Source organism: Aspergillus aculeatinus, assembly GCF_003184765.1.
Source record: "Aspergillus aculeatinus CBS 121060 unplaced genomic scaffold BO66scaffold_9, whole genome shotgun sequence".
Taxonomy (NCBI): Eukaryota; Fungi; Ascomycota; class Eurotiomycetes; order Eurotiales; family Aspergillaceae; genus Aspergillus; species Aspergillus aculeatinus.
The window spans coordinates 706,042-721,520 of record NW_020291478.1 but is presented as its reverse complement, the minus strand read 5'-3'; the positions used below and the strand labels follow the sequence as shown (position 1 = coordinate 721,520).

Sequence of the window (15,479 nt, the reverse complement as noted above, 5' to 3'; positions counted from 1 at the left end):
ATGGTCGGGGGTAGGCGATGTCACTAAAATGTGTAGAAGAGGCAAAAGTGTACCGAAGATAAATAGAAGTAATAGTACCAGGCCACGAAAAAAGGGTGTGGAATAGGAAATAGGCGGGAACAAGGTATAGCGTAGGCAAAAGTACATAACAAGAAGCGAAGAGTGGACATGAAGCAGTGAATTCCGACCCTGAAGTGATCCTGCAGGCCGTCTCCCCGTGCATCGTCTTGCCCATCCAGGGCCAGACCACTGACCATCCAAATAGAGCACTGAGTCGGATATAGCCCTTGTATTCCTGTCTCCTAGTCAAGCCCCCAATTCGGAATTAAATGGGTTGAAGCGAGAGAAGAAAAAAATGAGATATTCTTTTTCTTTGGTCCTCACAATCAATGTAGAGTCATCACTGAAAGCAGATACGAGAAAAGTAAAGGTTCGAGAGAGTGTGGGGGTAGAGAGAACGAATAAACACAAGAGAAAGAAGGCAGGCGGCTAAAAAGAGCGTGCGGCCAATCGACAGTCGTGGAGAAGTGTGCGTCAAACCACCAAAGCGCCCTCCGACGACCATGCGTACCCTGGGTGGCCCATTGGCAGAGCCCCTGGATAGGAGCATCGAAGCACCAGTCGTGCGTGCGTTCGTTTAACGAAGAGAGAATCCCTTCCTCTTTCCCTTCTCTTCGATGGGTCGCCCTGTTTCCAGACGACCCTTCTTTTCTTCTAGTTCCAGGCGTTGACGCTCCAATTGGTCTTTCATCTCGCGGTGTCGTGCGTATAGTTCGTCTTCGCTCTGTTTCAACTTGCTCTCCTTCTCTGCCACCTTCTGCTGGAAGACCATCTTCATTTCCGCTTCCATCTTGGCGAGCTTCTGCTCGTGGAGAGCACGCTCCTCCTCCTGCTTGACAGCCGGGTTGACCTCCTTGAACACGCTCGGGTCCTGGGCGACACCCATCTGGGTGAGCTTGTCGGAACGGTAGTTCTCGTACAAGCTGTTGTTCGTGTGCTCCTTGAGCTCTTCCATGTGGGTACGGATCAACATCTGACGGAGCTTGACAAAGTCGCAGTGCTCCTCGTTGTCGACCTCAATGACACCCCAAGGGTAGCTACGTCCACGGACCTTGCGGCCATCGGCGGCAGTGACCTCGGCGTTGGCACCAACCACGGCGAAGGGGACCTTGGACATGATCTCCTGGTTCTCAGCGATGGTCTCCTCATCGTCGAGCTCATAGCGGGGACCTTCGAAGATCTGGATGGAGTGGTGCTGGATATCGGCAAGGATCTGAATGGCCAGGTTAGCTATCGTTTGACAGGGAGGAGGCGTATAGATTATCATACTCTTTGCTTGAAGGCGGCAATTTCCTCGTCCGTCAGGGTATCGGCCTTGGCGATCACAGGGATCAGGTTGACCTTGGTGTGCAACCGGCGCATGACCTCAATATCCAGAGGCTTCAGCGAGTGACCGGTGGGCTGAATGAAGTAGACACATGCGTGGATACGGTTGTCAATAATGTTAGTACGGTTGACCTTGTTCTCGGCCTCAAGGTAGGCATCATATCTCTGTTCAATGTTCTCGACAATAGGGCGCCACGAGTCGTCGTTGTTCACAAAATCACCGAATCCAGGGGTGTCAACGACCGTCAGGCGCAGGCGCACGCCGTTCTCCTCGATATCGGCGCTGATGGATTGAATTGAAACCGTCTTAGGGATGATGTCGTGGCTAGGTCCGGTGCGTTCCTTAGGGGGGTAGAGGGAGGTGTTGAAGAGGGTGTTCACTAAAGTCGACTTTCCGAGTCCAGATTCACCTGCAATGCGTGTCAAATGACGCCCAACCCTAAGGCCGGAATCGAGACCTACCGACAACCATCACGTTGAAGTTGAAGCCCTTGCGAACACTCTTGCGGTGCCACTGATTCGGCAGGTTGGCGAAGCCAACATAGCCTGTCAGCTTCCGGCGAACGACATTCTTCATATCCGTAGCCGCCTGAGCAGCAGCCTTGGGGTCTTTGGAGCTGACGGTCTGAGCAGCCCCGGAGCCCATAGGGTTGCTGCGTTCAACGAAAGGCGAGCTGGGCTTGCTGCTGGGGGGTGATGCAGAGACCGGGGTGCCATTGGCAGCAGGAGCAGGAGGGGGTGTGGCTACATTATGCGGAACAGAGTTAGCAGTCGTCGCTTCAGATTCTTGACTGTCACTTTCTGAAGACAGGCGCCCCAGCACCGGCGAGAACGAGTGACGTTTAGGCTTCGGTGAATTCTTCTGAGGTGAGGGTGCTAGAGTTTCGGAGTCCCCTTGCGAGCGACCATCCGCACTCCGGTTCCTGACAGGAGGCATTGCTCTTTCACAGGGCGCGAGGATTTCGAGGTAGGCACAGGGCAAGGGTTGGATTGGAAGATCGAATGGAAACGAGAGCACGGAACTGCAGGGTGGTGGGAAAAGGTGTCATAGATGACAGGCTTACCCATTGTGGAAGTTTAAAGGTGTAGGATTTTGAAGCGAGCGTAGAGGGAGGTAGCGAGCGTCGAGGAGGAAGTTTCCCCTGAAGAGGTTGCGCCTTCTTAGTTAGCGATAGAGTCCTTGCAGGATGCAATCAAGGGGAAGGAGCCGGAGGTAATAATGGAAGCCAGCGAGATGGGAATGACAATGCCACTTTCCAAGTCTGGGTGAGGAACAGCAGAAAAAGGAAAGGCGAGTCCAAGGGAAGGCGATGGCAATCCTACCTGGGGTACTGAATCAATGTGGAAAAGGGTTGAGGTTCAGTCAATCACGGGGGGGGAAGGGTGTGGGAGGAGTAAAAGGGATGGGACCGAAACCAAGGGGAGATTTGGGAAGCACGACTTGAAAGCAAGCAAGCAAGCAAGCAAGCAATGCGCCAACAAATTATGGCTGCGATGGAAATATCTAAAACAAAAACTAGGAGGAAGGCGAAGGAAAAAGAAAAGTGTAGATAGAAAGAGGGAAGAGAATAGTGTAGTAGTACTTACTGGAGAGACAGGGGAAGAAGAGGAGGACGGAGGTGGAGGACACAGAGTAGGAGGAGGAGCGAGAGCGATTGGGTCTTGCGGAGTTGATGGATTGGGGGGGGTGGGAGGGATTGCAGTGTTTAGTCTCGGGTCGTTGGAGCCAGACTGTTTGGTGGCCCTGCCCGAGTACAGTACAGTAAGTAAATGAGTGGAAAAGAAAGGGGGGAACTTCATTGCCTCTCTTTGTTTCTACTACATACTACAACACCTACTAACTTATGGGCCTTAGTCTAATCAACTTACTGCCTTTACCTACCTTATGGTCCGACTAAGACCACTCGGCCACTAACTAATACTCTTTCTTCATTGATTTCGACCACTTCGACTGCCCACTTTGCGCTCTAATCAGGTCTGGATGACTTAGGCTTCAACTGCCGATTAACAGTTCAAGTTTATTTTCTGGGTTTATCTTGCCTTATCAGAGCACAATTGGGACTCACAATGAGGACAGGGCAGTGTCTACTACTTCTTAACCCCTTGGCAAATCGTTCACCAACCATCACAGGCAGGGCTTCTTGTTCACTTACAATCTACCAGCCCTCATCATCTTCACGAGACCTGTCAAATCAACACATTGCTCTTCCTTACGATGGAAGCATGGCTAGCATAACCGAACCTCAGGCAATTTGCAGAGAGAAGCCATTTTTACCCCAGGGTATACTATACCACACCTACCAAGGGACGAATCGTGGGGAAACCTGGAACCATTCCAACAAGCCGCGATAAATTGTTCCAAATGTAGACGAGTGGGTTGGAGCTGTACTAAGAAAGAGGAGAACTCCTCCTGAACTGACCCGTGCCATACTATATGCACTGTGCATCACCCGAGATAGGTCAACGCCAGCCATTGATTGAGTGCGAACCTCCTTCTTGCGTCAAGTTTGTTTGTTCCCTCTTGAACCTGTATGGTTGTGGTGTGATGGGTAAGATATATCATGCGGTGCTGATCGTAGAAGATTATCGGCCCATGGCCTACTTTCCGACCACCATCCGCTGGCATTCCATATAGTTTCAGCACCACAGAGACACTTGCAGCTATTTCCTTTGAGGAGAGGCTGGACACAACTTATGCCCCACCCACACCCACACACACACCCACACACACACCCACACACACACACACACCATACACAGTACAGATTCATCTGGACTGGGCACACATATTTCCGGGTTCTCATCTGACGCGTAAACGCGTTACCACCCAGTACAATCATCCAGGGGGGTTGACTGGAAAGAAAAGCAGCTGCCGTGGAACGGAAAAACCCGATCCACCGCCCACCGAGAGGCCAAGCGTGGTTTATTCGCCAATCATCACTGACCGCTAACGGTCCGGGGACAAGCGTCAAGTCACACCATGGACGGGCTGCAACTGGAATATACCCGGTAAAGTTCGTTCCGATTTGAAACAAATAAACTATTCGGGCATCGGTTGAGGGGAGTGACGATCGGTATATAAATAATAGATAGTACCTATACTGGAATCCCCCTCAAATTCCCCAAGATTGAGAATGATGCGCACCACCCACCACCAAAAAAGCATTCATTGACAGTATTCCATCAGATCCCCGATCCCAAACAGAAATACATACACTACTAACCCACCTCGAATCCCCTAGTGGCGGTGATCTATAAATGGAAATATGCATGATGCATCTGCGATAAACCTGCATGGTCCTCTGTAGTCTGGAAAAAGAAAGAAAGTAAATTCAGTTTCTAGGAAAACCAAACTGCACGCCACCGTGGTCCATTACACAGCAAGGGGAAGCTAACTAGGTTAGCTATCGGAAGTAAAGTCTCACCTCCAGGCTTTTCCTCCCGCCCCCCCTCTTCGGCACTCTTGTACGACGGCACACCTCCACCACAAACGGATGAGCATTTATTACCCATATTTGACTTAAATGCCTGCCAAGTTGGGATGGTGAATTCGGACTTATTCCCTTCGATCAACTGCGAAAGAGCAATGGATTGTCCGACTTGGGGGAAGCAATCACTCTAGTTATAGGAGGTTGTTCCATCGTAGGACCAAAATGACCGTCCGTACTGACCCTGAACCCATCTATACTGGGCTTTCTCACCTATCACCCGAAGCTCGGTGCGCGGACCGGACGGTGCAGTGGCTTGATGAGGTTCTCACTGAGAGATTTTCCAGGATGCGGTTGGATGAGGAGATATGGTTCGGCCGCTTATCTCGTGATCGCGACTGAGACACTCGGCTGGGCTTGTGCGAATCGTATCGCTCACACCTTGGGCGTTGTGTGGAAGGCAAGCAGGTTGAAGGTCGGATAGTGCAACCTGGGAGGCTTTCCAGGACGGTACAGTACACTCCCGTTTGAGATACTATCGGTTGGAACTCGACGGGGCTCGAGGAATGTCGCTGAAGCAGCAGTTTGTATCCGCACACAATCGTATTCTCCTAATCGAGAACATGAAAGCCGACCTCCTAGTATAGGGAGTGTCCAAGCGATATATACACGCGCTATATGCATCTGCAACCGATGGGGATCATCAATAGCGTTGTCATTAGCAAAGTTAATTCGTAGCGATATGACATATCGGATTTCTGGAATCATCTTGGCGCGCCCACGAGTGTATTCTCTAGAGGCAGTCGGTGCAGAAGGTCAAACCAAACCATGGTTATGTCCATTCCACGGCATATCTCCGTGCTTACAAGGTTGACATTGGTAAAGCAGGGTTTACATGTTGTTATAGTCGTCTACGTTGCATTACAACGAGTGAAGAGGGAAGTAGGTAGCACAAGGCTGAACGTTATTGATATCTTGTATTCATTATGCGCGGAGAAGTGCCCAGTCGCTGACGGCGCGTGGCCGTCACGATGAGGCGGTCTGATGATTTTCTTTTATTTGCCAACCTTCGACTTCTTCTTCGGCCGTTCGCCTTCTGACATCTCAACATCCTCATCATCATCCCCACCGTCGGATGCATCATCCATCTGCGCATCGCTGTCGCTGCCGCTGCTCTCGTGCGCAGAATCATATTCTTCCGCGACATCGGAGTCCGACTCGGCCTCGAAATCCTCATCGGGGGACTCATCGTCTTCGTCGGCCGAGCCACGGTCAGCGCCACCAGCATCATCGTCGCTGGAGCCCATGTCTTCGTTGTCAAGAGCCGCAGCAATAAGAGCGGAGGTCTGAAGAACCAAGTCAGTCCACATTCAAGCAGGGAAGTTGGAATGCCACAAGGGATACGTACGTCATCGGACATCTCGTTCTTAAGGCGGATGTTCTTGGCCTTGAAAAACTCCTCAAGTGGTTGTTGCTCCTCACTGGAAAGCATTAGCTACCGTTCAGTTAATAGGGGTTTGAATGGAGGCCCTACCGGTTGATGTTGCTGAATTGGTGCTCGCCCAAGCCAGCCTTGAGGCTGACTGTGATATCGAACGTTCTACTGGCTGAGATTGCACCGCCAACACGAGACATGGTGACCACGGCAACATTCTCGAGTTGAATGTACGTGGCAGGCTTAGGAACGAAGATCAAGCTCTTATCCAAGAAGTACAAGAGGCCTTCGTTGGCCTTGATCGAGCACTTGACTCCGCTGTGACCGTGGTGACTGTGTGATGTGTCAGTGGCCGCAATGATACAACTTCAGCCGAATAGCCAACGAACCTGACGAAATCCTTCGATGGCATGATGACCTTCTTGCCCGAGAGCCCGCGGAAGATCTTGGTGACCACCTGGTGGATTGGCTCCTCGTAACGAGGTTCCAACTTGTCCTTGTAGCGTGTCTCCATGAGCTCACTAGAGATAATGTTAGGCAGTCTTCACAGGCATCTGGTGCTGATAAACCCACTCTGTCATATTGAGCTCCAAGCTGATCTCTTCATCAAGCTTCAACTGCATAACCAAGAAAGGGTAGCGAGTCTGACCCTGCCGTAGCGGAGGCTCCAGGCCCAGGACGATCAATGTGTGGGTATCATCGTTCTTCGGAAGCAAGAAGAACTTCTTGATAGATGCGTATTGAATCTTATAGTCGTATGTCTTACCACGCAACCGGAAGGAGGACTCGTACATGTCGATATCGAAACGACCTCTGCAAGCTCTGTTAATCCCAGATTCAAGCGATGCCTTGCAGGCGACACATACCTGGGCGTCAAGTGTAGCACATCCAAGAAAGTGGCAAAAGTGTCACCCGCCACGTCTCCGATCTCAGCCTTCTCCATCAGTGTCTCGTAGAACAGGTTCGCTGCATTCTGCTCCTCGCCCTCTTCTTGCTCGCCATCCGCATTCTCATCGTCCGCGTTCTCCTCCTTGATGCCCTTTTCCGTCTTCACTGCCGTTCCGGGAATGTAGAACCGCATCTCGACCAGCTCGTCCGGACCCGCGGCGGCTTTCCGACCGCGACTCTTTGTGCTGCCGCTGGGCTGCGCAGGCGCATTGCCATCGCCTCCTAGGGCGAACTCCACGGCGACCTCGTTCTTTCCCGCCAAATTCGTGTTCGAGATCTCGGAGTAAGGGATCTCGAAGGCCGGTCGGTTCTGCACGTTGAAGGAGAGCTCTGCTTTCGTGAATTCCGCCTTGCCCCAGTTCCAGCCGCGGAGGGCGTGCTCTCTGTTATCCAAGTTGATGCCGTACCAGATCCTAAACGCTTTGCTCACACGTTCGAAGTCCTAAGCATAGCGGAGACCCGAGGTTAACAAGTGAACATGCAGTGAGGTTACAGGAAGCGGGTTCAAACAGAGCCCAGATCTCAGACCATACCTCTTGATCGAATCCATCCAGCTGGATGACTCCGGAGGAGCGCGACAGGATTTTCAGCTCATATCCCTTCGCCGCACGGCTCCACTGGGCCGCGCCGATGTTGCTGCTGTCGAGCGTGAAGGTTTCCCCTCCTCCGGAGGGCTTCCATCCCAGACCGGATTCTGCGAGCTTGCACTTGCCGTGCTGTTTGGAGAGGTCGAGGTAGATGTTATCAAAGCTCTCCCTAGTGGCGGACGTTAATGAACTGGACGAGAAGAGCGAGCGAGCGGAGAGGGTCTCACATGGTGGAGGAGCCTTAGGTGATTGGCAATAAAGGGTGCGGACGAGTTCAGACGATAAAATTGAGAAAGCTAACGAAGATTTCAGGGTATGTGAGGTTCGTAAGGGTGTAGACTTCTGACTCAGTGACTGACGGTTGAAGGTGTTCCGATAAAGAGCTCCGATATCCTTTTTTCACGTCGCGTTGCGCGCCGCCGTGGTTCGTCCGTCTTACTACACCAGGGGATCTTGGCGCTGGTGGCAAGCATCGATGCCTTAGGCATAAATGTGCTCGGTATCAGTCAGTCTGCGCCGTACATCCACGTAGCACAAGGCACAGCACTAGGACTAGAGCCAGATGCGAGAATTAGCAAATAATGGTTAAGTTAGTGTCAGTGAATAGGAGTATCGGTAGATGGTATCTGTTTCTGGGTTATAGGAGCCAAGGAAATGATCGCGAGGTATGTGTTAGTACATGTGTATTGTCTATACAAGAAGATGTTTGCAAAAGCAATCCTCCATGTGCTTACCATTCGTATACACTTACGATGACTTCGCTATACAGCAGTTGTCGCATTGTGGATTAGTGGTTGGACGGTTAACTCCTCTATCCTGGTTGGCGTGAACATATTTCCAACCGCAAGATCTATACCTTCGAATGTAGTAATTATCCTGTAAGCACATGCTTAGGTGCCTTACAACAAACCAATCCAGATATATTTAGTGAGCCTATAAATCAAACCATGTGTTGCGATCCCGGCCACTTCTAAAGCTCCCCAAGACTGAAGTCTGTCCCACCACAGCCTGCAAATTTGTGTAAGGTAGCAGACGATCTGCCGCTCAGTCTATAATGCAGTAGCTGCGAGACGATGAGTCACTACGACCAGAAACAAGTACAACAAGAGTGAAAGAGACATGCAACTCTTCAAGCATGAGAGGCGACTTCCATATGCTGGTTCAGTCTAAAAGAAAACCTTGGTGCTTAGGACAGTGTCACAACAGTACAAGTCCAGAAATGAGATCTATTTCTTGGCGATAGGCGTTAGTTGTGCGATCAGATTCGAGCAAAGAGTCAAGTGCAATTATCTCTACTGAAATACAGCGCAGCCACTGATTCTAGGCTCTTGAGATGCGCCGCGAATATCATATAAACTGAGACACGGTAGCATGGCTAGATTATGTCCTGCTTAGCGCAAGACTGCATGTAAGTCTCATCGCTTCGCCGTCGGAATTAGTCAACGACGAAAGTTGGGTCGCATTGCTCTCTAAGAAGTACGATGAACGTGCAGGGCTAGCCAGCCAATTTATCCTAGGTCGAAGCCTTGAGCGCAAGGTTCAAACCATATTTGAAGCACGGGGCTGGATCGCGGGATCTCGAAAGCTTTATTGTAACGATTTCAATCTTAAAGGCTGGAGCTGATATCATCAGTGGTTGTCTGGCTAGAATTAGTTGACGCATGTTGCACTCTGTAACAGCCATGAGGAAGATCGAAATAAAGATGATGTGGCTGTAGATGTATCCTGTATGCTGTACGTTGATGTATGCTGCTGCATCCTTTTGTAGCCGTCAATGCTGGTGCATACTTCACCGCCAGTGAGAACTACCAGTAGATAAGAGATGTCTGAAAGCCTTGCAGGCTGGGTATAGTTGCTTTATTCTCTGGACGTATCCGAGAATGTCGACCTGTTGGCCCCTTGGGTTGTAAGCTGTTGGCATTATTAGCGAAGATCCCCTATTAATAGGTCATAACATACAACCAAACATCAATATTTGTCCAGGCCGTAAGTGTCTCCTTGAATTGCGCCTGGCAGATTTGTAGGTTTATTGCCCACTCCTTAATTCTGCGAGCAATTGAAGGTGGTCTTGGGGCGTCGCTGGGAAAGAGCTGTGATGATTGTTCTGTAGATACGGCGAGACATCACTGACTCTGAGTTAGTCTTCCCCCCCCCACCATGGGTGGATACACCAAACCAAACATAGCAATTAATCGCATAAGCAGTGGCTCATCTTTGAAGTGGCTGGCGAGTCAGCACCTCGCAGATCAACCGACTTACCGGCCGCCCCTCTCCAAATTACAGAGTGGAACCCGGACCGGGCGAGAAGATCAATAATAGTACTAGCTTAATGGTACCTGAAAACCATCGCAGAACAAACAACCAAAAAGCCCCTACCGGGCCTGCCCACACACTCAACTCACTAAACTCACTGCCTGCCCTGCCTGCCTGCCCTGCCTGCCTGCCAGCCAGCCTGCCAGCTTGCCATGTCACTCTTTCGGTCCATCCAACTTTTATCACTCATTCGTTAATCCCTTTAGACCTGACCACTCATAGTCCGATTTGGCCTCTTGGCTATAGAACACATTCGTTTTTCAACTCCCCTTTAAACTAAGCATCATTCTTTACATGCTGCTCTGCTGAGAGTCTTTCACTCCTTTTTCTGGCTCCCGCGTGTGTTTGTGCCGCACCCGAACAAGTCGGCCCTCTTCTCACCCAAGCTGTTTCCACCCATTCATTTCTTTTGACTCGTCCTGGAGCACGTTGATCTCTCCAGACGACTCCCCTCTTCTCCCTACCATTCTCTCCTTCCAAGAGAGTCACCTTCACAACTTGCCTGTCGTCGCGAACCCGAACAATGAGGGCATCCTCACTGTTTGGGCCTGCGACGGCTGGCTTCGCAGCAGGCCTCCGCCTTTCGCCATTACTCCTTTCTAGTCTCGCGTCGGCCTTGACTTTTGAGTCCGTTTCTGAACCGGAGTTGGATCTTTCGCCATTGGGTCATATTGCGCTTACCGGAGACTTCGATGCACTGACATATTACCAATATACCGCGCAGACTAACACATCGACCGGAGACAATGACGCGCAAGCACTCTTGACCCCTCTTCCGAACGGAATCCTTACGACCCTATCGACCTCAAATGCCGGCATTCGCGCAATGTGCCCATTTACGCAGGAGGATGGAACGTTCTCAGGCATCTTTGTGGGAGGCAACTTCACCAGCCTCGGCGGGGTCAAATCGGAGGGTGTCGCGCTATATCATCCGTCTACGAATCAAGTCACATCGTTGTCAGGTCTTTCGGGAACAGTCTCTGCCCTGCTGTGCGATCAAGAAACCAATAGCGTTTACGTCGGAGGAAACTTCACCTATTACAACACCTCAAACGCTGTGGCCTGGGTTGGCACCTCTGGCTGGTCCAATTTGACTTTTGGTGGTTTCAATGGCCCGGTTTCGTCGATCTTGAAGGATAGCGATGGTAATATTGTCTTTGGTGGCTTCTTTGATGGCATCGGCAACTCTACGTCGAGCAAGAAGGGTGAACAGGTCATCAATCTTCAAAATGCCACAATCACTTCCGATGCAAATTCTACAACCAGTGGCTTTGTCGATCCCCGCAATATCGTTTGTCAGTCGAGTGGTGAGGATGGCGCAGGAAAAACATGGTTACTGGATGACTACTCACCTGGCTACTGGCGCGCCGATATGCAATTTGAATATACGCCTACCAAGCTCAGACTTTACAACACACACTACGAGGGACGGGGCACAAAAACGTTCCTATTCAGACGCCTGCCCGACAACGGAATCATGAACTTGACGTACACGGATCCGGATACGGGCAACGCTGCCTACTGCGACCAGAGTTGCTCGCTTTCCAGCAATGCGACTGAGAAATATCGTGAATTCACGTTTGTTAACCACGCCGCAATGAGTGGTTTCGAGATTGAGATCCTGGATTGGTATGGCAAAGGCGCCGGCTTGAATGGCATCGAACTTCTCGAAGATAGTGAGTGCAGATCTACCAAGGGAGCTATGGATTATTTACTGACAGAGAAAGACATATTTGCTTACGCGATTAACGCTTTCAACGAGCCAACGTGCGCGAACTCCAGCTACCCATCAAAGTCAACACGTACCGGGTCTTGGTCTGCGACAGCTTCGGGTCAAAGCTCTTCGGCGTACTTGACGGCCGAAGTTACGAATTCGAACGCAACTGAAGCTTCGGTTGTCTTTGAGCCCGACGTCAAGCATTCAGGCAATTACTCGATCAAATTATATACGCCTGGGTGCGACCAGGACGATACTTGCAGTTCTCGCGGTATTGTCAATGTGACGGTCACTGCCTCAAGCGATTCTTCGGAACCTGTTCAAACTCTCATCTATCAGACGAATGAATACGAAAAATACGATACGATTTACACTGGTCATGTGGATGCAAGCGATAGCTCGTTTCGTCCGCGTGTGAAGCTCACCCCAGTAGCAAACCAAGGCGACATCACTGTGGTAGCATCTCGAGTTCAGTTTGTCGCAATCTCCGTGTCGGGCATTTCGGATAACCAGCTGAACGGCTTGTACGAGTACGACCCGACCACAAAGAAGGGCACAAACGTTTCCGTGTCGGCCATCGATCAAGCAGGTCTTGCTCTGGACTCAGAAGCATCAATCACCAGTCTAGCTAGCCATGGCAGTACCATCTACGTCGGAGGCAACTTCTCGAGTTCCAGCATCAACAATATCATGTACATCGAACAAGACGGAAACGCCACGGCAATGCCCAAAAGTGGTTTGAATTCCGGAGTCAACGCCTTGACGACACTGGACGATGTCCTCTACGTCGGTGGTAATTTCACCGATACATCCGACGGTGGAAATGAAGGCCTGAGCTATGTGGCAGCGTACTCGTTTGGCACTAAAGCATGGTCTGCTCTCGGAGGGGGCGTCAACGGTCGAGTGACCAGCGTCGTTGCTCTTTCGCTGAACATTTCTGCGGACCTCAACGAAACTGTTGTAGGTGTCAGCGGCGAGTTCGACCAGTTACTTAGCTTCGAACAGACGTCGTCCACAAATGTGTCTGGCTTTGCTGTCTGGGTGCCGTCGCGCAAGAATTGGTTACCAAACTTGAATGTCAGTCAGTTGGAGTTTGCTGGACAGCTGTCCGCTTACGCCAAGGTTGACAACACCACGATTCTTGCGGGTAGCCTCTCTACTGGTGGCCTTGCTGCTGCTGGTGCTGCTGCCCTTCTCTATGACGATGATCTTGGTCTTGAAGCACTGCTGACTGATCGCAACACAACCGGCGAAACATTCACTGGGATCTTTGACACAAGCTCTAGTCGGAATCGCACTATCCTTGGAGGTCACTTCTCCTCAAACGCTACTAATGGATCGGTGATCGAGAACTTCGCCATTATCGACGGCCGCGATGGCAGTATCAGCGGGCTCGGAGCAGGTGTCGACAGCAACTCTACCTTCCTGACCTTTATGATTTCCGACGAAGTCCTCTACGCAGGAGGTAATATTACTGGGAAAGTGGGCAGTTCAACATTGAATGGGTTTGTCTTGTACAATCTCAACAATGACACGTTCGTCAAGAATCAGCCACCACGACTCACAGGCCATGGTGTGTCAGTCAACGCGATTGCTGCGCGGCCGAGCGCGAAGGAAGTATACTTCGGAGGGCAGTTCCAGACTGCGGGAGCGCTTCCTTGTCCTGGTGTTTGTTTCTGGGACACCTCTGATCAGCAATGGAATCGGCCGGGTGCCAGCTTGGATGGAACGGTTTTGGCCCTTGAATGGCTTAGCAACAAGCAGCTACTGGCGGTTGGCAACTTGAGTGTCAACGGAAATCAGACTGCGATCGCAACATATAAACCCAAGGGTCAAACCTGGACTGCCTTTTCCGGCGCTTCTTCGTCGGAACTTCCAGGCACTGTCACAGCATTCACTCCTGCCAACAGCGCGGTGTCCAAGTTCTGGCTCGGTGGCACCTACAACAACGGATCTAGTTTCTTGGCCGCCTACGATGGGTCCAGCTTCCAGTATGTCCGCAACGCATTCGACAAGGGGACTACCATCCGTGGTCTTGAGATTCTTCCGCTTTCGAAGAACCATGATGCTGTTAGCACTCTCAATGATGATCAGACTCTCCTCGTCACCGGCCACCTGGTGATCCCGGATTTCGGCAATGCCTCGGCTGCCTTGTTCAATGGAACTACAACGACGCCTTTTATCCTGTCTGCCAAGTCCAACGGCGAAGCAGGCAGCATGTCCCAAGTGTTTTTTGAGAATAAGAACCCGTACACCAGTGGAGGTGCGTATCAAGCGACCGGTTTATGAACGTATCAATAAGCTAACAAGCGAAGCAGGCAAACACCTCTCTAACGGCATCGTTGTGCTCATCTCCTTCTGTCTTGCACTCGGCTGCGTTTTTCTGATTGTTATCTGCGGAGTCATCTTCAACAAGATCCAGCGCCGTCGCCAGGGCTACATGCGGGCTCCCCAGGCCGTGGGAACCGATCGACCATCCAACATGCGGAGACTCCCTCCAGAGTATCTGTTCAACTCGATCAAGCAGCCCAATCCAGCCGCCCCAACAATATGAGCTGACGCCTCTCGGTCGTGTGCACTTTTCCCTGCACGATGTACCTTGTTTTCGTTTCCACGCCTACATAGACAGAACGACGCAGCAAGAACCTCGAAGAAACCAGCGCAAGCCAATTTCTCAACCTCGTTGCTCCGAAATCCGTGACCCCTGATTCTGAAACCTAGCCTTCAGCACGGCGTTCTTGGGACCCTAAAGATGAAAAAAGAACTTCACTACAGCACCATATACCCCAGTCTGATTCTACTAATTCTGATCCTTCCAGCTAATTCGTTAATGATTTGTCTATTTCTGCTGTCAATTGCCGCTGCGTATCTAATCCTTCCTTGATCGGAAGATGCCCATCTATCCTCCTCACATCATTTCATGCTACTCATGCTCTGCACAAAGCGCATTATCATCGTCGTTGCCACTATCACCGTTGAGTTCTTTCGACATGTGGTTGCGGGCCGAGGCTTTGACTACGTTGAATACGATGGCTTCCTCCCTCCACACGTACCCCCAACCGAACCACGCCCTCGCCCTTGTTTATGTGTAATCATCCCTTCTTCCATTTTCTGTCTCTATTGACCATATCTCTCATTTTTTGTACTTTACTCTCCATGCTCGGTAGGGTGTGAATCTGGGATCTATCCAAATTCGCCCCACTCAATGCCTCAGCATGGCCAATTTTGTACATATCCTTGACAATTCTCTTATTATTTCATCCGCGCGAGTCCGCGGTTGCAATGAACAATTTCCACAAACCCGACCTCTCAAGAATTTACCTCGCAGATCCTTGGGTCTAGATTTTGTCTACACTTATTATGTTTAACTAGAGTCAGCCGAAGAAAAAGGGGGAAAATATCTTGCGTGGTAAAGGTAGCCAGCCCCCAGTGTAGTATAGTGGCAAAAAACAGATACAGGGTGAGGTCATTTGGGATTTGGTATTCGGGGATTGGGTGGCTTGGAATCCTGCGCACGGGGCGGATGGGGGATGCTGCCGCAGGTGCTGCGTGGCTAAGCTACTCACCTACCCTATAAGTTAGTAACTAAAGTGGGCAGTGACGGGGGCCCAGAGAAATAGAGGAACATACGATCCGTTTCGACATACCCGCCGCGTATACTTTCA

General features: G+C 50.8%; 5 protein-coding genes across 5 annotated transcripts; 1 reads left to right on the top strand and 4 right to left on the bottom strand.

The window, feature by feature from the left end:
- Positions 1-436: 436 nt before the first annotated feature.
- On the bottom strand, positions 437-2,468 carry aspB (septin AspB). The gene is made up of 3 exons (XM_025642989.1): positions 1,849-2,468; positions 1,330-1,796; positions 437-1,273 (listed from the first exon to the last, which is right to left on the bottom strand). The coding sequence occupies exons 1-3, from the start codon at positions 2,321-2,323 to the stop codon at positions 638-640; spliced, it is 1,578 nt and encodes a 525-aa protein (XP_025506899.1). The 5' UTR covers positions 2,324-2,468; the 3' UTR covers positions 437-637.
- Positions 2,469-3,812: 1,344 nt separating this feature from the next.
- On the bottom strand, positions 3,813-4,362 carry BO66DRAFT_254050 (uncharacterized protein). Its single transcript, XM_025642986.1, has one exon. It carries the CDS (start codon positions 4,224-4,226, stop codon positions 3,888-3,890), a length of 339 nt encoding a protein of 112 aa, XP_025506898.1. The 5' UTR covers positions 4,227-4,362; the 3' UTR covers positions 3,813-3,887.
- Positions 4,363-5,680: 1,318 nt separating this feature from the next.
- Positions 5,681-6,544, bottom strand: BO66DRAFT_254069 (uncharacterized protein). Its single transcript, XM_025642987.1, has one exon. It carries the CDS (start codon positions 6,304-6,306, stop codon positions 5,779-5,781), a length of 528 nt encoding a protein of 175 aa, XP_025506897.1. The 5' UTR covers positions 6,307-6,544; the 3' UTR covers positions 5,681-5,778.
- BO66DRAFT_389625 (FACT complex subunit POB3) lies at positions 6,302-8,185 on the bottom strand. Its single transcript, XM_025646833.1, has 6 exons — positions 8,012-8,185; positions 7,731-7,953; positions 7,116-7,639; positions 6,823-7,062; positions 6,639-6,770; positions 6,302-6,582 (listed from the first exon to the last, which is right to left on the bottom strand). Coding segments are annotated over exons 1-6 (1,359 nt in total). The 5' UTR covers positions 8,014-8,185; the 3' UTR covers positions 6,302-6,344.
- Positions 8,186-10,499: 2,314 nt separating this feature from the next.
- On the top strand, positions 10,500-14,551 carry BO66DRAFT_254020 (putative cellular morphogenesis protein (Rax2)). Its single transcript, XM_025642985.1, has 3 exons — positions 10,500-11,773; positions 11,825-14,077; positions 14,133-14,551. Exons 1-3 carry the CDS (start codon positions 10,621-10,623, stop codon positions 14,366-14,368), a joined length of 3,642 nt encoding a protein of 1,213 aa, XP_025506895.1. The 5' UTR covers positions 10,500-10,620; the 3' UTR covers positions 14,369-14,551.
- The last annotated feature ends 928 nt before the right edge of the window (positions 14,552-15,479 follow it).